The sequence below is a fragment of the Delphinus delphis genome, chromosome 3 (genome assembly GCF_949987515.2).
Source record: "Delphinus delphis chromosome 3, mDelDel1.2, whole genome shotgun sequence".
Classification (NCBI taxonomy): domain Eukaryota; kingdom Metazoa; phylum Chordata; class Mammalia; order Artiodactyla; family Delphinidae; genus Delphinus; species Delphinus delphis.
Window position 1 is genome coordinate 132660944 of NC_082685.1, and position 22940 is coordinate 132683883.

The 22940-nt window shown below is 39.8% G+C and overlaps 2 protein-coding genes across 3 annotated transcripts in view; one reads left to right on the forward strand and one right to left on the reverse strand.

The window, feature by feature from the left end:
* Positions 1-12243, forward strand: part of MOCS2 (molybdenum cofactor synthesis 2) — a 51395-nt gene extending 39152 nt beyond the window's left edge. The window contains exons 7-8 of one of the 2 annotated variants that reach the window (XM_060009509.1): positions 1667-1772; positions 11184-12243. In XM_060009509.1, the coding sequence (XP_059865492.1) occupies positions 1667-1735 (69 nt within the window). In that variant the 3' untranslated portion in view covers positions 1736-1772; positions 11184-12243. The other variant, XM_060009508.1, reaches the window with a different exon arrangement.
* Positions 12244-12854: 611 nt separating this feature from the next.
* ITGA2 (integrin subunit alpha 2) overlaps positions 12855-22940 on the reverse strand; it is a 106942-nt gene continuing 96856 nt past the window's right edge. The window contains exons 28-30 of the mRNA XM_060009510.1: positions 19044-19133; positions 16225-16341; positions 12855-15768 (exon numbers count right to left, since the gene is read on the reverse strand). Coding sequence (XP_059865493.1) covers positions 15688-15768; positions 16225-16341; positions 19044-19133 — 288 coding nt within the window. The 3' untranslated portion in view covers positions 12855-15687. The remainder of the gene's footprint in view (positions 15769-16224; positions 16342-19043; positions 19134-22940) is intronic.

The window sequence follows — 22940 nt, forward strand, 5'->3', positions numbered from 1 at the left end:
CAAGTGGTAACAGTTAGAATTCCTAGTCTAGAACGTTCCAGTGGTTCATATATGAAGTATTATCCCTTATATTAGAATTCCCTTGAGTTAGAGGGTCTTTCCTTTGGAGAGCAGGAATAATGCATGGCTATGTAGTCACTGACTAAAATAGAGACTTCTCAAGGCAAAAGAGCCTTCTCCTAGAACTCCTTCATTTTAGGAAAAGAAAAGTGGGATATTCCCTCCTTGGAGAAAATGCATAGTAAGTGGACTTAAAAAACCTAAGTAGGAAATTCTAGCTTGTTTTCCATCCATACATCAAACCCATCAATAAAAGCAAACAAGTGCCTGCTTAAATAGAGCATTCTGAAGATAGGAAAAGGCCCAGCTCCCTGATTTCTCCCTTGGTGTAGTAACCTCAACAGTGGGATCACTCTGTATTCTCAGAAATGTGTAATTACACTTAAGAGCCTCAAATTGCCCACAACATTGTGGCTGATAGCAAAGCTGAGGAATGGATTCACTGCCCAGTACAGCAGAAGGCCAGAGTGAAGGACCAGTGGTGAGATGAGCAAATTGGACTCTGAACCAGCACCTGTGAAATTTAGTGACCATATTTTCTGGATAAAAACTGAAACCCATTGTTATAAGGGGATACTTAGGGATTAGAGGATAGGATATGTGAAAGGAATCTGTCTTAGTGAAGCTCAGATATCTGGTTGCTTTGCTGTGAACAAGGCTGCCACAATTTTGATAGACCATGAGACCCTGGAGAGAGCAAGGTAGGAAAAGTATTCCAGAATGAATTGTGAGCCTGGCTGGAAGAGATTCTTTGCCTTGGAGCAAAGAATGGACAGCCAGCTGACAAAGTAGATGAGACGGTAGGCCCCCCAAATAAGGGAGTGGGTAGGAGTTGGGGGTATACTCATTGTGGTGCTTCAAGAACTGGCTGGGCTTTCTATTTACTTCTCTGTGTGTAGAGGGTGGGAGGGTGTACAGGTGTTCAGAGGATAATTGAATTTGGATCTCTACCCCTGCAGAAATAGAACCTGACTAGAGAGTGAGAAGAGAAAGTGATATATTCTTATTCCCCTTCTGTCCAAAAATTACCTGAATTCTAGTCTGGTTCTGGTTTCAGCCTGTGCTTTGAGATCATCTGTGATACAGGCAAGGGATGGGCAGGTGGGTAGGGCACGCACTTACAGGGTGTTTGCCAACAGCACGCAGCTCAGACCTGTTTAGGAACCTTTGGGGTGGTCTGTTAATTTCAAAGCGAATGGAAATACCCCTTTGGCCTTTGGAAACGCATATTTAGAAATGTGGAAGTAGTAGGTGTGTCTGGAAAGAAAAAAGTGTTGAAAGACCTTCCATCTTCCGTACATAACCTTGCCCAGGCTGTCTCCTGTCATGATCCCAAGTGGAATTAATTGTTTATTCCTTTCTGTGTTTGCCCCTTGTCTTGTTAAGGCTTCTTATCTGTCGTTTCTCCTACTTGACTGAGTCCTTGAGTGTAGGGAGCACGTTTATTCCTTTGTTTGCTCTTAATGCCTTATGCAAATGGCCATTGGATTGTTAAAAGAGGAGCAGATATAAATAGTTGTGATGTTCATTTGCCTGATTTATTCAGATATATTTGCATTTATTAAAATGCTCTCCTTTAAATTGTTATTATCGTTCTGCTTTTTAGGAAATGTACGAAGAATCATCATCATCTTGGAAAAGAAACAAAGAATGCTTTTGGGCAACCGATGGTTAAACCACTTAGGTTTTTAGAGTCTTAGAATTTGAACTTGGTAAATTCTTTGATCATGTTTTGATTTTTCTTCTCCAGAAGATAGTTTACTGAACATAAACTCTTATGTTACACCAGTGGAACAAGAGAGAAAAAAATAAATAAATGAGTGTTTAGGATGAGGGCTTATTCAGGAACTAGAGATAGAGGAAAGAAAGGCTTTAGGGAAAAAATGGAAGAATAATTTAAATTTAAGGAAAGATGCCTGTGGTAGACATATTATTCTATGACTAAGCTCTAACTGTAACTTGACTCACATTGAGGTGTGGCCCCTCCTCAGTGACTGTCTCATAGGCTGCCCCCAACCCCCTACGCCCAGTGATATTGGTGGCAGGGATGCGTTTTGGGAATGTAGGCAGAACTGGAAGGTGTAAAAAGTCCTTATCGGTAACTCTTGGTATGATATATTTTTAGAATTTATATATTTTTAAAATAAGCTAAATAAACATGATTTTAAAAGTTTAAAAGCAATATCCTGTTTTTAAAAATTCAGTGATAATACCTAAGATTCATCATATGAAGCTTTCTAGTATTTCAGAATCAATAATCTTACCATAATACTTATATTTTATTAGTTATTAGTATTGTATCAATATATAAATTAGCATAAAATTGTAAAACAAGGCAGACTAGCAGAAAGGGTGCTTTGTGTTATAATGTTAGTTATAAAATTGTACCCACAACCAATTAAAAGGGGAAATTATATGATTATTTGGTAAAGTATTTTCAGATAGTTTTTTTTAGCTTAAGCAACATTATCATTAATAAAGTTATGTTTTCTGCAAAATCTTTATACTAAATAATGGTCCAGTTTTTGCTTGGTCGACCTATATACTATCTTGGTAGATCTTAGTATATAAGTTCCATATAGTTCTTTTTTTTTTTAATTGAAGTATTGTTGACTTATAATATTTTGTTAGTTTTATGTGTACAGCATAGTGATTTGGGGGTTTTTGCATAATATATTCCATTATAGGTTATGACAAGATTTTGGTATAATTCCCTATGCTTTACAGTAAATCCTTGTTTCTTATCCGTTTTATGTATAGTAGTTCGTATCTGTTAATCCCATACTCATAATCTGTCCTTCCCCTTCATCCTCTCCCCTTTGGTAAACATAAGTTTGTTTTCTATGTCTGTGAGTGTTTCTGTTTTGTATATAGATTCATTTGTGTTATTTTTTTAGATTCCATATATAAGTGATATCATATAGCATTTGTCTTTCTCTGTCTGACTTATTTCACTAAGCATAAGATTCCATAAATCCATCCATGTTGCTGCAAATGGTGATTTTGTTTTTTGTGTGTGGTGAGTAATATTCCATTGTATGTGTATGTGTGTATATGTCACATCTTCTTAAGCCAGTCATCTGTTGGGTTGCTTCCCTGTCTTGGCTATTATGTAATAAATAGTGCTGCTGTGAACATTGTGGTGCATGTATCTTTTCGAATTAGAGTTTTCATGTTTTCTGGATATATACCCAGGAGTGGAATTGCTCAATCATGTGGTACTTCTATTTTTAGTTTTTTAAGGAACCTCCATACTGTTTTCCATAGTGGCTGCACCAGTTTACATTACCACCAACAGTGTTCAAGCGTTCCTCTTTCTCCACATCCTCTCCAGTATTTATTACTTGTAGACTGTTCGATGATAGCCATTCTGACTGTGATAACTCAGTGAGGTGATACCTCATTGTGGTTTTGATTTGCATTTCTTTAATAATTAATGGTGTTTCATGTGCTTGTTAGTCATCTGTATGTCTTCTTTGGAAAAGTGTCTATTTGGGTCTTCTGCCCAATTTTTGATTGGGTCATTTGTTTTTTCGATATTATATGAGCTGTTTATAAATATACTTTTGATATTAACACCTTGTCAGTTTCATCATTGCAAATATTTTCTCTCATTACGTAGGTTTTCATTTTGTTGATGGTTTCCTTTGTTGTGCAAGAGCTTTTAACTTTCATTAGGTCCCATTTGTTTATTTTTATTTCTTTTGCCTTGGGAGACCTAAGAAAATAATTGCTGAGATTTATGTCAAAAAATATTTTGCCTATGTTTTCTTTTAGGAGTTTTATGGTGTCATGTCGTATATTTAGGTCTTTAAACCATTTTGAGTTTATTTTTGTATATGGTGTGAGGGAATATTCTAATTTCATTGTTTTACATATAGCTGTCCAGCTTTTGCAACACCACTTGTTGAAGAGATTGTCTTTTCTCTATTGTACATTCTTGTCTCCTTTGTTGTGGATTAACTGACCATAGGTGTGTGGGTTTCTTTCTGCGCTCTCTATTTTGTTCCATTGATCTATTTGTGTGTATTTGTGCCAGTACCATGCTGTTTTGAGTACTGTAGCTTTGTAGTATAGTCTGAAGTCTGGAAGGGTTATACCTCCAGCTTTGTTCTTTTTTCTCAGGATTGCTTTAGCAGTTCTGGGTCTTTTGTGGTTCCTTATAAATTTTAGGGTTTTTTGGTTCTAATTCTGTGAAAAATGTCATGGGTATTTTGATAGGGATCGCACTAAATCTGTAGATTGCTTTGAATGATTTTTTTTTTTTTTTTCTGTGGTATCAGTTGTTACTTCTCCTCTTTCATTTATTATTTTGTTTGTTTGAGTCCTCTCTCATTTCTTCCTGGTGAGCCTGCCTAGAGGTTTGTCACTTTTGTTTATCTTTAAAAAAAAAAACCAGCTCTTGGTTTTATTGATCTTTTCTATCGTTTTTTGATCTCTATTTTATTTATTCCCTCTCTGATCTTTATTATTTCCTTCCTTATGTTGACTTTGAGCTTTGTTTGTTTTTCTTCTAATTCTTTTAGGTGATAAGTTTTTATTTGAGATTTTCCTTGTTTCTTGAGGAAGGCTTGTATCACTATGAACTTCCCTCTTAGAACTGCTTTTACTGTATCCCATAAATCTTGTAAGGTTGTTTTCATTGTTGTTTGTCTTCAGGTATTTTCTTACTTCTTCTCTGATTTCGTCATTGACTCACTGTTGTTTTTAAGAGCATGTTGTTTAGTCTCCATATCTTTGTGTTTTTCTCGTTTTTCTTTCTGTAGCTGATTTCTAGTTTTATACCATTATGTTCATAAAAGATGCTTGATATAATTTCTACCGCCTTAAATTTTTCAAGGCTGTTTTGTGTCCTAGTATGTGGTCCAGCCAAGAGAACATTCCATGCATGCTTAAAAAGAATGTGTTTCTGCTTTTTTTTTGGATGTAGTGTCGTGTACATATCAGTTAAGTCCAGCAGGTCATTTGTGTCATTTAGGACCTCTGTTGCCTTATTGATTTTCTGTCTGGATGATCAGTCCTTTGATGTCAGTGGGCTGTTAAAGTCTCCTACTGTTACTGTGTTCCTGTCAATTGCTCCCTTTATGTCTGTTAGTATTTGCTTTATATGTTTAGGTGCTCCTGTATTGGGTGTGTATATGTTAACAAGTGTAATATCCTTTTCTTGTATTGATCCCTTTATTATTATATAATACCCTCCTTTGTCTTTTCTTATGGCCTTTGTTTGTTTGATTTTTTAAAAAATTTATTTATTTTATTTATTTCTGGGTGCGTTGGATCTTTGTTGCTGTGGGCGGGCTTTCTCTTGTTGCAGCGAGCAGGCTTCTCATTGCAGTGGCTTCTCTTGTTGCAGAGCACATGTTCTAGGCGCACGGGCTTCAGTGGTTGTGGCTCGTGGGCTCTAGAGCGCGGGCTTAGTAGTTGTGGTGCGTGGGCTTAGTTGCTCCGTGGCATGTGGGATCTTCCCGGACCAGGGCTTGAACCCATGTCCCCTGCATTGGCAGGTAGATTCCGAACCACTGCGCCACCAGGGAAGCCCCTGGCCTTTGTTTTAAAGTCTATTTTGTCTGATATGAGTATTGCTACCCCCAGCTTCTTGTCATTTCCATTTGTATGAAATATCTTTTTCCATCCTTTCACTTTCAGTCTGGTATGTCTTTTGCCCTGAAGTGAGTCTCTTTTAGGCAGCATATTGCAGTTTCTCGTTCTTTTATACAATAGCCACTCTATGTCTTTTGATTAGAGCATTTAATCCATTGACATTTAAGGTAATTATTGATATGTATGTACTTATTGCCATTTTATTCCTTGTTTTCCAGTTCTACTTTATTCTTTTTCATTTTGTGGTTTGGTGCGTTTCTTCTGTAGTATGCTTGAGTTCCTTTCTTTTTGCTTTTTTGTGAATCTGTTGTATGTTTTTGATTTGTGGTTACCATGGGGTTCATGTATGTTGATCCATAACTATATCTACTTGCTTTAAACTAAGTTATTCAAGTCCAAACACATTCTAAAAGATCTACATTTTTTACTCCCCTCCTTCACATTTTGTGATTTTGATCACAAAATGTGGAGGAGGGGAGTAAGAACTATATAAGCAGTAAAAGAATAAGCATGAAGATGTAAAATAGTAGTTATAATCGCTTTTACATTTTCTGTTTGTTTTTTAATCTATGTACTGATTTATTTAAGTGATCTTCAATCCTTACTTTATATTTGCCTTTCCTATTGGTATTTTCCCTTTCCTATAGATTCTTTTTTTCCATTTAGAGAAGACCCTTCAGTATTTCTTACAGTGTAGGTTTAGTATTGCTGAATTTTTTTAGTTTTTGCTTGTCTGAGAAATTCTGTTTCTCCTTCTATTCTAAGTGATAGTCTTGTCGGATAGAGTATCACAGGTTGCAGGTTTTACCCTTTCAGGAATTTGTATATGTCATGCCACTCCCTTCTGGTCTGCAAAGTTTCTGCAGAGAAATCAGCTTATGATGTTAGGGGGGGTTCCCTCGTAACTGACTCTGTTTTTCTCTCATGACCTTTAGAATCCTCTCTTTATCTTTAACTTTTGCCATTTTAACTATGACATGTCTTGGTGTGAGTCTCTTTGGGTTCATCTTGTTTGGGAGCCTCCATGCTTCCTGTACCTGGATATCTGTTTCCTTCTTCAGGTTTGGGAAGTTTTCAGCCATAATTTCTTTAAGTACATTTTTGATCCCCTTCTCTCTTTTTTCTCCTTCTGGAACCCCTGTTATGTGTAGGTTGGCCTGTTCTATATTATCCCATAGATCTCATGTTGCTTTCATGTTTTTAAATTTTTCATTCTGTCTGCTGTTCTGATTGGGTGATTTCCATTATTCCATCTTCCAGATCACTTATGCATTCTCCTGTGTCATTTAGTTGTCTATTCATTGCTTCTGGATTGTTTTTCATCTACGAAATTGAATTATCTATTTTTGATTGGTTCATCTTTAGGGTTTCTAGTTCCTTCTTAATGTGTTCTGTGTTTATAGCAATAATCTGTCTTAATTCAGTTAGTATTTTTATTACCAACTTTTTAGACTCAGGGTCTGGTAGACTGATGAACTCTGTTTCATTATTTATTCTTTCAGGGAATTCCTCTCTTTTAATTGGTGCTACTTCCCCTGCCTTTTCATTTTACTTAACTTTCTCTGTCTCTATGAACTTAGGAGAAAGTTATCTATTTTGGTCTTGAAGGGGTGTTTTTATGTGGGAGCACCCCTGTGTAGACTGTGTGTATCCAAAGTCTTGGGTGTAGGGGCTGGTTTTGATATGGATGCCAGCCACGTCTTCCCTCAGAGTGTGCTGGCCACTATCACGTTGATAGGGGGTGTGGTTGGTGTCGGAGGATCTAAAGCCTGTGCAGGGTGTGAGGCAGGACTTCCTCTCTGCCCTGTGGCTATCACCACACTGATAAGGGTGGAGTCTGACCCCCAGTTGCTGGAATAGAAGCTCTGAGGGTCAGGCTCAATCAGGCTCCCTTCCCCTTGAGTGTGTGCTCTGCCCCAGAGGAGGGGAGTGCTGAAGCAAGTGAGGCCTGTGAGCTCACAGAGGACCGAGGTGGTGTCTGTGTAGGTGTCTGTGGCTCTGCTCACACACAGCCCAAGCTTCCGTCTCTTCCCCCATTGTGTTTGTCCCAGATCTAGTGCAGGGCTGTGGCTTGGAGTGGGTGGGGCCGGAGCGTTTGCTAAGCTGGGACTGGAAGTTGGGGCGTGTGGCTGCAGGAATTGAGGTGGCTGTTCTGCCACCAGAGGTCTGGGCTGCCTCAGTGGCAGTCTTCCCAGGACCTGACTGCCGCAGATCCAGTGCCAAGTTGTGGAGTGGGTGAGGCCAGGGTGCTTGCTCGGGCGGGAGACTGACTGCAGCGTGCTTCAGTGGCACTGCCTGTGCATGTGCTTATGGTGGCCGTTGCTGCCCCACCTGGATCACCCCTGGACCCCCGGACTGTCTCTGCGTAGCAAGAATGAATCTTTTCCCAGGGTCCGGCTGGCTGAGCTCTTGTGCCAAGCTGTGATGTGGAGTGAGCAGGGCCCAGGGTGTTCACCCTGCTTGGACTGGGGAGTGCAGCGAGGCGGCAGGCACCAGTGCAAGGCCCTCTCCACCCTGATTGTTGGCAAGCCAGCACGCGTGCACTCCTCAAGAACAGAGTTTAGGCTTCTCCAGCCCTTCTGTCTGCCCCAGCAGTTTTCCCAGCAACCAACCAGGCTTGTCTCCTCTGTGTAGGAGCCCGGGACTGGGATGCCCAGTCAGTGGCTCAGCCTGCTCACACCCCAGGAGGAGGGTTCACCTGTGCGGACCTTATCTTCCTTTCAGATCCCTTCCAGGGGCGGAGGCCCCAACTTTATGCTTCTTTTCCATCCTACCCAGTTATGTGGAAATCTTTCTTGCCATTTCAGTTGTATAGGAGTTCTTTTGCCAAGTTTCCAGTTGGTTTTCTGTGTGAATTGTTCCACATGTAGATGTATTTTGATATGTTTGTCAGGGGAGGTGAGCTCCCTGTCCTCCTACTTTGGCATCTTGATCTGACCTCCATATAGTTTTTAAAGTAATAATATATTGGCATAATTTTGGGCAGTTGACATCATCATAAAATTTTCATTATGCATTTTGGGAAAAAAGACTTATACTTTCATACCCAAAGATTTTTTTTTCAGTAACATCACTAGTTACATCTAGCGAAGCATTTTTTACCTAAGGAATTCATTTATTCAGCAAATACTGAATGCCTGTTCTGTGCCAGGCACCCACCAGTGGTTTTTGTCTGCCAATTTTAGATACCATGGGGAAGATCCTGCATCCTGTCTTTGGCTGGGACCTATGGAACAGCCATATGGACACTAGGAATCTCCTGCTTATTTGGTGTTTATTCCTTCACCTATTCAGACATTGGACCAGAAGAATCGTGGGAAGGCTGACAAATCCTCCACCAACTATTCCTTTACTGAGATGGGGTTGTTTGCCTGGTCTCAACCTTACCCTTCCTGAATTCATTGCCTGCCTCCCTCCCACCTAACTTTGTCCTGCTCCTATTTGAGAACAGGGACTGGTGGTTGGACGACAGTCAGTTACATTCTGTGTGAAAGCACAGTATCATGAGATTATCATGAGGTATATGTGGATTTCAGGATTTTTCTACTCAAATATTTAGAGGATCTTTATTGATGGTAATTAAATATTTAAAGAACATAAAGTATTCTCTATGCATGTTTTATTAAACAATCATGTCTTAATTTTGAGTAGGTTTTGTTCTAAGTCCGGAACACAGACTATTATGCTTTTAAGTCTCCAGTACAGAGGTTAAGGAGTTAATCTGGGGCATGCTAAAACTGGGATGGAACATCCCTGACAGTTTTTAGCGCATTGCACTGGATTTAAATAGGGTCTTTGATCCCCAGTTTCTTAGGTGTGGCAGTGTTAATTGGTGGTGAGGTAATAAGGGGCTAGCATCACTTTGACACAGGCTTTTTATACCCGTAACTTAGTTGCTTCACTAATTAGAATAGTAACCTAAAAAAATCGGCCTTTAAGTGGATTGTAATGTTTAAAGTCACTTTGGAACTGTGGCTTTGTATGACAGTCTATGTAAATTCACCCAAGAAGTAGGAAACTCAGATTACTTGTGTTTCAAGTTTTTTAACAGGTAGCAAAATTTAAAGAATTTTATCTTTGAATGAAAGTAATAGCAGATGGTCAACAAATGAAGTGTTTTGTGATTTTGTGGATATTTTTGTCCGTTAGATATGATGTTGAGGCACTGTATTCTCAGCATGTTTTGAGAAATAGTGATAAAGGAGCCAGAAGTTTGAATCTTGATCTTAGATCCCTGAATGAACCTGTTGGAGAATTAGAAAACAATTCCTGGATATCTTTTGAATCCACTCATTTCTTTTTTCCGCTGCTACATTTGTCATCCAAGCCACCACTGCATTTCTCTTGGACTGTTGCTGTGGCCTGGTGACAGTCCCCCTTCCTTCTCCCACTTAGGTCACTTCATCATCCTACTTGAACCTTCTGATAGGTAATCACATCCTAGAACTTCAGTGTTCTCACCATGACCTACAGCCTACATGATCGGGCTCCTGCCTGCCCCTCTCACCTCCTCTCTTGCACCAGGCTCCCTGCTTTGCTATGGTGCTTTGTGGCAGGCTTATTCTCCCTAAGAGTCCTTGCCAGTCTCTTTGTCTAGCATGCCCTTCCTCCAGGAATTCCTATAGTCTGCTTCCTCACTTTATTTCCTCACTTCCTCCCTAATTAAGTGTCACCTCCTCAGAGAGCCTTCTCTGACTACCCTATTTAAAACGGGATTCCTGTTCCCTTCCCTTGCTCCACTTTATATCTTGCAGCGGCACTTAACCGCTACCTCATGTACTCCATCTGTTCGTTTATCTCCATCACTAGACTGTCAGCTTCCTGAGGCCAGGGATTTTTTGTCTCCGTCACCACAGTGTCTAACCATGACATGCACTCAAGAGGAGTGCTCAGAAGTTCTGTCCGTGTTAAGTATTGTGTGTGTAGTTGTAGTGCTTACAGATGTGTAAAAGTATCTGGCTAGATGAATGAGTGGATAGGTGCAGCTTTTTCTTCTGCACTCTCTTCCTCACTCCCATCCTGCAATGTCTCTCCTACATAGTTCCTGAGCACCTAGTTGTAGTAAAGGCCTCTCTTAAGGCAGTAACGATTTGTGTGGTGTAGTTAGGTAGCTCACCCAGCAGAGGGCAGTAGAGCTAGGGCTATAGTAAGAACAACTTGAGTTAGCTTTTTACCTTCATTTTGCACAGAATCAAGAAGTTCAGTTTAGTTAGTAGCCTTTTTCTTTTAGTTAGGTTGGAGTGGTCCTAAGATGAAAATCAGTCCCTCCTTTTGAATAAGATTATTTCCAATCTTTAATTGGTATCTTAATTTAAAATATTAAAGGGTCATGATAGGATGAGGAATTTTTTTTAAATGTTCTATGTAGTTTTTAAAAGATGATATAGAATGAATAAAAGGAATTACTTTTTAAAAATACATAAATATAAAACTTCCGATTTGGGACAGAATGGTAGATTTGATACAGGTCTTTAACCTACTCTGTGACAATCCAAAGAAAAATGAACGTTCTTTTTCTTCAGAGTTGTATTTTAATGTACGAAGCATACCAGATACGCTTACTGGTGGTGGTTCTGCAATCAGCTGCCCTTATGATGTGCTTCACCAGAACTGAGATGGGCCAAACTGAGGAAGGCACGTGGGCGTTCACCTGGTAGGAATTGGAGGTGTTTGTGCATAGGTGTGAAAGGCGACACGTACCCAGCAACCTTTGCACTGATGTGCCAGCTATAGAATGAGGGCCAGTCTACGAGCCTGATATGTATCTTGTTTTATAATTTCAGCACGTTCATCTCAGCATATTTAATCCTTCAGATATAAACCCTCTAGCTCACTATTAAAATTTTTTTAAAAACTATGCAGGTGACTACTCATATAGGCTGCAGCGGTTTGACCGATTTTTTTTTTCTATACCAAGCACATATTTATATCTAGAGGTAAGTTGTGCTTTAGAGTAGTGTTTCTCAAACTTTAACATAATATGAATCATCTGGTGATCTTAAACTTCCAATTGGAATTCAGTTCTGTGTGGCAGCTGAGATCTGCATTTTGTAACAGCCTCCAGGTGATGCAGTGCTGCCTACCCATCGACCACATTGTGAGGAGCAAGCCTTTACACCTAGTCTCTAAGCTATGAAGGCGGTTTAAGGTTCCTGCAAAAGCATCCTTGTGGCCACTGCTACTGGCGGAAGAGGTTAGATACATCCTCACTCTTCTACTGAGTCTTGAATGTGTTCTGAAGCACAGTGAGTGCATAAGATAAATACAGTGAAATACGTTAAGTCGTAAAATTCAAATTCCAAAGTAAATAGCTTTATTTTCAAAATGATTTTAATTGTATTCAGTAATGTGGTATTTAAAGAGGGGTTTACAATTAAATAATAACTTTTCTGTTTGATTCTTATACTTTAATAGGAGAAAAGCTCTTAACTAGTTTGTTGATTACTGCTCCAATTTGATCTTTTGCTTCTCAAAAATCAAACGAATTGTGAAACTTCATATACAAACATGCATATTCATTTTTATATTTTTGGTGGAGAGAAAAAAGACAAAACCCAGTTTATCAAAACAGCAAATATACTTAACAAAGATTTATACATTATGTGTGAAGGAAACTATCCTAGACAATTTGTCTTTAAAAAAATAATACAATTTAACATAGTTGTGCAATATATACATTTACATTGTGACTTTATCTGCCAAAATAAATCAGGTACGAATGAAACCATTTCTTAATATTTACATAATGGCTACATTTTCATTCTTTAAGGTTCAAAGAAATAGTTAATATTTTTGTTTCAAACTTTACCCCCATGTATACCTTTTACCTCTAGAGGTCTAGTCTTTCGAATTGATTGAAATGAGTATGCGTTAATGAGGGCATAGTCCTAAGAGCTGTGTCTATAATTATTTACTGTGTGCAAATTGTATTCATCATGGACCAGGGAGCTCAGTTTGAGGAATCCTGTTTAATGCTTTCTGCTTAATGATGTCTTAATTTATGGGACTGTCATATTACATTATAGCTGTATATCAGAATCGATTATAAAATTATACCTTCTATAATAACTTGTAGTATAATCACTTGTGTGATTATGATAAAATGGTTTTAGTTTTTTCACATTTAATAACCTTTACTATTTTATAAAAATAGCACAGCCAGCTAGGAATCTGTCCAGTTCTCATTTTGCTGCTAAAATGGACAATGCACAAATTCAAATCTCAATGCAATTTTTTCACAGGCTGTTTCTACTTTAGTATTTTGTAAGGCTTGTGTGGCAGCCATGCATGAAGCAACTCAATTCTTATCACATTCTATACATATTGTCTATACACCATTTATGAAATGGAAACTTTGAAAGATGACATCTTTTAAGCCCCATATTCTACTTACTTTTAAAATAAAAGTATGGCTGAATAGGAATACAGAGCTTTTTTTCTCAAATAATTTTTTAATTTCTTGGATGAATACTCAACCTTTGCTTAAAAGTGCTTGAGAAATACTCCTCACTAGAGCCTCTGCCTCAAATCTGTGATCTGGTAACAGAAGTTGTATATTTAGGCCACTTGCTTAGTGCAGTGGTTCTCAGTCGGGGTGCTTTTGCCTTCCAGGAGGCGTTAGCCAATGTCTGGGGACACTTTTTGATCACCACGATGAGTGGGAGAGGGAGCGTCTGGTATTCGTAGGTAGAGGCCATAGCCAGAGGCCAGGGATGTTGCTGAACGTCCCACAATGCACAGGTCAGGCCCCCCGCAAGAAAGAATTACCTGGCTCCAAATGTCAGTAGTGCCCAGGCTGAGAAACCCTGCCCCAGTGTGATCAATGGTGCAGAGACAAATGGCTAATTTTTTAGTTTATAGTAATCCAACTCCTTCGTGGAAACAGTGCCGTCGAGGCGGCTCATCCAAGGCAAGGCTTGCCAGAGCTCGCAAGCTCCCTGTGAGTATGTGACCTCAGATTAGGGTTTATCATCTAAGGAAGGGGAGGCAGAGTAAAATAAAAGGATGACTTCCAATGTTCTCAGTATATTACATTAAAAAACTAGTAAATATATACAGCAGTTACCCAGTTTATTAAATAGTCTTTATCAACTTAATGACCAGTTTCCCCTCCACTCTTTTTTTAAAACAATTTTTCTTGGAATGAAACAGTGTTTGAATCAAGCTGTTAAAAGAATTGGGCTCTAGCACATGTAACTAGAGAATACCACGCTGTTTTTGCTGTAAACCCCTGATGTTTTATTTCTAATTGTGTTTTTTTCCCCCCTTTGTCAGATGCAAAATAAATTCTGTAATTGTGCAGACAGCCCTGCACTGCCATCACAGGCACCCATGGGCAAAATACCTGTTTTCCTCCGAATTCTTTTCAGTGTCAGATTCTTGGAGGATTGTCTATTTGTGTTATAAGAAACCCAGATAGTAGGTTTTTAAAGTTAAAAGCGTCGCTGCTGAGCTCCGCCCCAGTCTCCCCATTTTATAACAAGGACACTGAAGTTTACAGAGGCTAAGTGACTTGTCTGAAGCTTTAGGTATGTACTTTTTGACATAACTGCCCTTTTTCTCCCAGTCCCTCCTAGAGGATAGGTGGGCTCAGAAGTAGAGAAAAGGTGCAGAAGGAGAAATGGGTGGTGGTCCTCACAGTGGCCCATTTACATCATAGGACCGGGATGCTTGTAAAATACAGGTCACCAGGCTTCATCCCGATCTGATGACTAAATAAGACTCTGAGGAATTGGGGCGTGAGACTCTACCAGGTGAGCAAACTCCCAGGTCCTTCTGGAAGTGTAAGTTCTCCAGAAACAGACAAGCACAGCAGGTGCACATGCTGATTTGGTGGTTTCTAATGTCTCCTTGTAACTTCTTGCAAATTCCTGAGATGTTTATACTTTGCCTTGTTTACCCTGCCTGAAATCTCAACAATTAGAAATTCACTTGGGCTTTTCTTGCATATTTAGCAATAAATGAAAATAGCTCCCTGAAGTTAAGGGGATTATACAGTAATTCACGCAAGTGTGGAAGTGAAACAGATGACTTCCTTCTCACACCTGGAGAAGAGCAGCTGCCCTGGGAGTGGGAGATTTGGACAAGGAGGGTGGAAAACTCCGGACTCCTGGAGAGGAAGGCGGGCAGCAGCAGGCATCGAGAATATGGGGGCATCAGGAGGTGGGAGGGGTTCATTGTGGAAGGAGGAAGGATTCCAAAGAAATTACTCATCTTTCAAAAATTCACAAGGTCCCCCCACAGCCCGTCAGGGTCAGCCAGTTAGTTATGCATCCTAAAGGAGAAAAATTTCCTCCTTCTTCCAGGCGGGGCCTCCAGCAGACAAGATTCTACCATAAATGATGTTACAGAGTTTAAACCAAGGTTTGTGCTTTGGCCTCTAAGTCCTTTAGGCCCCTAACCCTCCCCCAGTGAAATGGAGATTTCCTCTGCAGGAGGCCCCTACCAGTCATCAAGCATGTTTTGATAAGTACATCATCTCAAGAAAGGGACTCTAAGGAAGCAGCTGTGGGCTGACAACAGCAAATTTTACCTAGTGTATCAACAAAATTATCACTGAAAATATCCTCTGTGGCAACTTTGGATAAGCAGCATTAAGTTGAAGACCTGTGGGGTTTTTTTTGCCCATCAGCATCAATATATCCAAGCTAATTATATACCTATACCGAGTACTTCCACTTCTGTTGTTTAAAAACAATCATTTTAAATGACTGGGCTTTTCCCCAAAAAATATTCTGAGAAAGGTTATATTTTTCTTTAAGAGTTCTCCTGTTAGGAAGCATTTCATGTAAACTCTGGACCAGCCAACGTAAAGATCACTTTCCCCCCAACATAAAATAGTCTTTTACCCTTTATACTCCTGCCCTCCCAAATCCCTCACAGTTTCTTTCCAAACTGACCTGCAGTTCTAGTTTACCTATTACATTATTAAGTTACACTGGGATTTTTAAGAAACCCATTCATGCGAATAGTAAACCCTGGCTGTGATGCTGCCCCTTCCCACTGCAGTGGGAACTGCTGGGTGATTCAGCTGTTGAGTTCTGTGGTCTCATCAATTTCATCTGGATTTTTGGTCATTTTTTCATATTTTCTTTTGAAGAATCCAAGCTGTAAGATGATGATGTAAAAACATTACCACTTCTGGCTTATTTTGAATGGACCCAGACTCTCCCCTCCTTGCACCTCTGGGAATCATGGGGAGCTGGATAGGTCAGTGTGCAGAGTATTGACCTGGCATCAGCCCTTCAGTGAGGAGATTAATACCCAGAGTTGAAATGAATTGCATAAAGTTAAATTTTTCAGGGTCTGCTTACTTGCAGGTGAACAAAACATTCAGTGTCTGGATGAAAGAAGGTTGGAGAAAAGGGACCAAGACCAAGGAGATAAAATCCTTACTGATTGTTTTCAAGAACATGAGTGAGAATTTGCAAATAAACTTGCATTTCCTTTTTTCTTATGATAGACGAGGAGGTACCATATAAAACAGGTTTGCTCTGTGATAAGGAAATTCAAGACAGAGGTCTTCAGGACCCCTGTATCTTTTAAATATGAAACATTTCTTACCTTCCATAAAACTGCAACCAGAGCTAATAACAAAAGGATTCCAGCAATTGCACTTCCTACTATAACTCCGGTTGGTACTTCAGCTTTCTCGTGGGGTTTCATTATGGTAATGGGAATCTGTAAGTGTATATACAAAACAATTGCGTTAATTTTAGCACTGAAAAAAAGTGAGATGGTCAAATCCTCTAATTTTATAAGTGACGGTCTGGAAAGGGGATGTGACTTCCTCACGATCACATTCCTCAGTTAAATATTGTACAGTACAATCTCGAGAGAAAATGCTCCTGCAAATACAGGCAAGGCATGCAAGTCTTCCCATTTCCTTCCTTTAACTGCACTGCATCAGTATTTAGTGGATATGTCATCTCTGACAGTCTCAGATGCTTTAATCACTTATGAAACTTGGAACTTTAGTTTCTGGCATCCAGCCTCATCATCAAGTGAAAGCATTTGGAACCCAGTCTTGGGGAGGCGAGTCAAAAAATTAGCAACACAAATCCCTTGTGATTAAACAGTAACAACAACAACTACTTTGAATTGGGCTCCTAAAATGTTGATTTACTTGATATGGATTGTTAACAAGTAGAGGTAATGTCTCAGGGCTCAAGGTGACCTTTTCAGTGATAAATTGCCCTTGAGGTTACACATGATTCTTAACGTCCACTTCCTGGCAGTCTTTGTGGCTTTGTAATAGCACGGCTGCCGTAAGAGTTCTAACAATAAAACTGTATATTCTTTTTTTGTTGTTTTAATTGGGGAAAGAATCACAACCATTTTTAAACAGTTAATTTTGGAGCCAAACAAGGGGAGAAAACCTAATTTATTTACTTGATTTAACACTGAATTACAGTGGCAGATAAGCTGCTTTTCACCACAGAATTTATGAGTTGGGCTAAACTTGAGTCTGGCCTTTTGGTGACTATATTTCTTCTCATTTGGATTTTTAAGAGCTAAACTAAGGCTTTATAAATTTAGGAATAAAATAACTAGACTCATGTAGTTCACTGCTTAGTGGCAGTCATATCCTTACTTCTCTCTATTCTAGAACTTCCTAATCCAGGCTCCATGGATCTTTAGGGAACTATGAGTACATGATTTTTGTATCGGCTTTTTAAGTGGGCTTGGAATTCAAATAAATTTAAGAATCACTTGTCTACCTATAGGGATAGGTCAATTTATTATTTGGATTCCAAAATATAATTTTAAAATGTATTTAATTTATTTGGATTCAAAAAATATTTTTATAGACACAAGTAATAGTTGGCCTCGGGCTTCCCTGGTGGTGCAGTGGTTGAGAGTCCGCCTGCCGATGCAGGGGACACGGGTTTGTGCCCCAGTCCAGGAAGATCCCACATGCCGCGGAGCGGCTGGGCCCGTGAGTCATGGCCGCTGAGCCTGCGTGTCCGGAGCCTGTGCTCCGCAACGGGAGAGGCCACAACAGTGAGAGGCCCACATAGCGCAAAAAAAAAAAAAAAAAAAAAAAAAATAGTTGGCCTCTATTACTTATCAATATTGCTCAGAGAAAACCATGAAAAGAAAAATCTCCCAAAAGGTTCACTGAAATTGTTAACTTGAATTTTTAATTAATGCATTTATTTAATACTGCTTTCTAAAAAAACCCAGATTTCAGCAGAGGTCCAGGTATTGTCTGAACACTACATTTTTCTGAAATGAACTTTTAAAATATCTATAGTACTTCCCCCCTCCCGAGGCTTAGTTCATAGCACTCTGAATTTGAAGGCCACGTTTCCTTTGGCTCCGTTTCTGATTTTCCGCACCCCAGCCTCTGAAGAGAAGGTGTGGGCCTTCGCTGATAGTCCTAAACCAGAAGCAGAGCAGCGTCCTCTGTGTGGCATCATTTTTGCTGGGGCAATAGCGGGACAGCAGGGCTGTGAGCTCCACTCTCAGGCATCGAGAGAGGTCCAGAGTTCACAAGGCCATTGGCTTTTTAGCCAAGTCCATAGACTGCAGCAGTGGACTAGTGGCCTGGGGCCAGCTGCCAAGCTGTCCTCGGGGCGGAGTCTTGAACCGGCTTCCAATTCCTAACAAAAGCGTTGGGAGGAAGATGCCCAGGGCTCTGCCAGCAGATTAGCTGAGCATGGAAATCCTGCTATATCTAAATATGGCATATTCTAACCAGAGTTCCAGTGCAAAGGAAGGTTGTCCCGTGCCAGCTCTTGGAACAGTGAGCCTTTGTTTTCTGTGAACGTACATTTCTTTGCCAAACGCTTTTTTTTTTTAAATCAAGAAGAAGCATTTATAGTTTTCTAGACTGAAGATCTAATGAATGAATGGATGTTTCACAGTGTCAGTGTCTAGTTTTAAGGAGTACTGCTAAAAACAAGAAAAAGCCCTCTAATAAATGCCTTATTTATTAAGCACACTTAAGCACTTTCAAAAATGCTCTAAAATACTATGTATGATTCAAAGGAGCATAACTTAGATTTCATGGCCGAGGATGTAAACTGCTTTGTATAAGCATGAGCAGAAAGGAGGAGCCATGGTGCTGGTTGACGCCTGGAGCAGGGAGGAGGGAGCCACAGCAAGATGGGGCCCCTTGTGCCTCCTGTCAGATCATCACTTCTGATCCAGCTTTGCCAGCGTGGGCACGAGGGGGAGGGCAAGTACACCAGGGGCCTTTTTTGAGTAGCAAACAAACACCCTTATCAAAAGCTCAGCATGATAAACATTAGCCTTTCAGAGTTTCAGTGAGATACTTCTATATACATGTAGATGCGAACGTGACCGTTGTAAATGGTCAGAAATGGAATGCCCGTCAGAGACTCCAGCGCCCACAGGTAGGGATGTGATGCACTCACCGTGACGGTGTTTTCTTCGATCGCATATATCTGAGGGTTATAGGTGTCGATTTCTGCTGCTGCCGTCAGCTGTACTGTCTGAAAAGTCGACTGGAACATAAGAAGAATAAAGAGTATATTTTATCCTAGCAGAAGTTAACGTATAAAACTTGGCATGTTCCTTATTTATGTTCTTGTGGAAAGTGACAAGAGCAAATGCCAACTCTGAAGACTCAAGCATCTGCGTGTGCTTAAATCGCCGATATGCTGGGACCCCATGTGGGAACTTAAACCGTGCGGGTGACTGGGCCCTGCCGTAGCAAATTAAACGAAGTCTCTTCTTTTCCAATTTGGATTCATTTCCTTTTCTTCTCTGATTGCTGTGGCTAAAACTTCCAAAACTACGTTGAATAACAGTGGTGAGAGTGGGCAACCTTGTCTTGTTCCTGATCTTAGTGGAAATGGTTTCAGTTTTTCACCACTGAGGAGGATGTTGGCTGTGGGTTTGTCATATATGGCCTTTATTATGTTGAGGAAAGTTCCCTCTGTGTCTACTTTCTGCAGGGTTTTTATCATAAGTAGGTGTTGAATTTTGTCAAAAGCTTTCTGGCCTAACCCTAAATGTAAGGCCAGAAACTATCAAACTCTTAGAGGAAAACATAGGCAGAACAATCTATGACATAAATCACAGCAAGATCCTTTTTGACCCACCTCCTAGAGAAATGGAAATAAAAAGCAAAATAAACAAATGGGACCTAATGAAACTTAAAAGCTTTTGCACAGCAAAGGAAACCATAAACAGGACCAAAAGACAACCCTAGAATGGGAGAGAAAATATTTGCAAATGAAGCAACCGACAAAGGATTAATCTCCAAAATTTACAAGCAGCTCATGCAGCTCAATAACAAAAAAACAAACAACCCAATCCAAAAATGGCCAGAAGACCTAAATAGACATTTCTCCAAAGAAGATATACAGATTGCCAACAGACACATGAAAGGATGCTCAACATCACTAACGTTAGAGAAATGCAAATCAAAACTACAATGAGATATCATCTCACACCGGTCAGAATGGCCATCATCAAAAAATCTAGAAACAATAAATGCTGGAGAGGGTGTGGAGAAAAGGGAACACTCTTGCACTGCTGGTGGGAATGTCAATTGGTACAGCCACTATGGAGAACAGTATAGAGGTTCCTTAAAAAACTACAAATAGAACTACCATATGACCCAGCAATCCCACTACTGGGCATATACCCTGAGAAAACCATAATTCAAAAAGAGTCATGTACCAAAATGTTCATTGCAGCTCTATTTACAATAGCTAGGAGATGGAAGCAACCTAAGTGTCCATCATCGGATGAATGGATAAAGAAGATGTGGCACATATATACAATGGAATATTACTCAGTCATAAAAAGGAATGAAATTGAGTTATTTGTAGTGAGGTGGATGGACCTAGAGTCTGTCATACAGAGGGAAGTAAGTGAGAAAGAGAAAGACAAATACCGTATGCTAACACATACATATGGAATCTAAGAAAAAAATGTCATGAAGAACCTAGGAGTAAGACGGGAATAAAGAGACAGACCTACTAGAGAATGGACTTGAAGATAAGGGGGGGGGAAGCGTAAGCAAGAGAGTGGCATGGAGCAAGAGAGTGGCATGGACATATATACACCACCAAACGCAAAATAGATAGCTAGTGGGAAGCAGCTGCATAGCAAAGGGAGATCAGCTCAGTGCTTTGTGACCATCTAGAGGGGTGGGATAGGGAGGGTGGGAGGGAGGGAGATGCAAGAGGGAAGAGATATGGGAACATATGTATATGTATAACTGATTCACTTTGTTATAAAGCAGAAACTAACACAGCATTATAAAGCAATTATACTCCAATAAAGATGTTTAAAAAAAAAGTCTCTGGGGGGTGGGGTTTAGATACCAGCTGGTTAAAGCGTCTCTCCCGGTAACTCTAACTTGTAAACAGGGGTGAAAAACAAGGGTTTAGAAACGAAGTTTTTAATTGGGAAAGATCATAGTTTAGGTTTTTAAAAACAACGAAGTTTGTGACATGAGAGAAAATTGAAAACTTGGTGTTTTTAAATATTTACCTGAATCACAAAACAATGTGAAATCAGATTCAAAAGGAAGAGAATTTCTCTTCTGGGTACACATGTGTAAAATAATACTGTTTAAAGGCCATGCATGTCAGTGGCAGACATCCTAAACCTTGTGTCTGTGCTAGATAACATGAGTAATAATTTCAGCTTTCCTAATCTAAGCATTTTTATAAAAAATACTGGATTGGGGGCAGGCATATAGGAAGGACATACATTTTATGCTGATGTTATTAGTAACCTCCAAAAATGAAATAATTTTACATGCATTCCTGAATCTAGTTACAGAAAAATAATCTTTTTTTCAGTGGATACATTACTGATGTGTATATTGTTTTCTCTATAATCAAGTATTGGGACTGACACTACTTCGAGATGGAATACAATGCCCAGATCTGAGAACTGCCTTCACATGATCTGGCTACTAGGATTTAGTTTTTGTGGTTACTAGGGCACATAATTCAATACACTCCATGAGGTAATTTGCTAAACTATATCTAGGAGCCAGAAAGAGAGAATGCATATCCAAAAAGTGAGCAATTTATTTCCTTTCCACTGGCTCAGTCTCTGATTAGCCTTAATTTTCTCAAGATGGAAGATTGCAGTAGAAGTTAACCCTGATCACTGGTGTCTCAAACATACATTATTTGGGGAACATTAGGAGTATTGATGATGGTTTAAATTTAAAAAGGAGTAACAGTTAAGTGAATGTTCTTACTTAATAGTCCCTGCAGACTAGAGATGAAAGAATTTCCTTACAACACTGATATATCTGCCCTCCTAAGTCTGGCCCTTTGCACGGGTACGCAGTATCCTGCAGGGTTAACAAGTAACGGTAGGGGTACCATGCACACCCAGGAGATTGAAGTCACACACCTGCTGGCATTCAACAAGCCTTTTCCTTACAAAGGGCAACCAACAATGCCACTGATTTGGAAGCCTGAGCAATCACTTTGTGATGAAATTACTTGAAATGTTGACTTGCACTGCCTCAGAAAAAGGGCAAAAGGTAGTATATTCATGGGCTCTAATACAGGAAGTATGATTCGTATTTCAGACTGGATCTCCTAGATGGTCTGAGAACATCCACTGTTGAAATGCTTCAAAACAAGGTGGGGATAAACATTTGACCTTTCATGAAGGAGGAAGATGTGTAGGACATGATATGCAATAACTCTCATGGGTGTTTTTCAGCTTAACTATCATAATAACCATGTTGAAAAAGCATAAATAATACACTTCTTCAGAATTTTGCTTCCAGAAATGAAACTGCTGCTTCTGAAAACCTTGGGGAAGGTACTATAAAAAGTCTTACAGTTAAAATGATGTAGCTTTAAACAAACTCAAGAAAAACCAGATGCTTTTTACAGAGCCGGGGTGATTGCCTTTTGATTTGCAACAGTGAGTTTTCCTTCCCAGCTGGCAAAGGTTACTATGAAAACATTTGTTCCTCAAATCCAAGGAGCCAAGATCCAATGGGTAAAACTGAGCGCCAAACTGCAGCAGCTGGGATGATGGTATAACTGCCTGCTTTGCAGTCTTACAGGACTTAGAGGCATCCTGAAGGCTTGAAAGCAAATGCAACTAACAAGAAAACCAAATAAAGGCAAACAAGGAGAAAACCCAACTCCTCACTCCTCCACTTCTCTAGATTTTCACCTGCCTTTCACAATTCCTCTTTCTATTGTGTCTTTATCGAAGAATATTGCTTATATTTTGGTTCCGGGGCCAAGTTCGGAGGGAGCCAAGTTCTCTGATGTGACATAGAACCCCATAGGAGGGAGGGGTTTGTTGGAGAG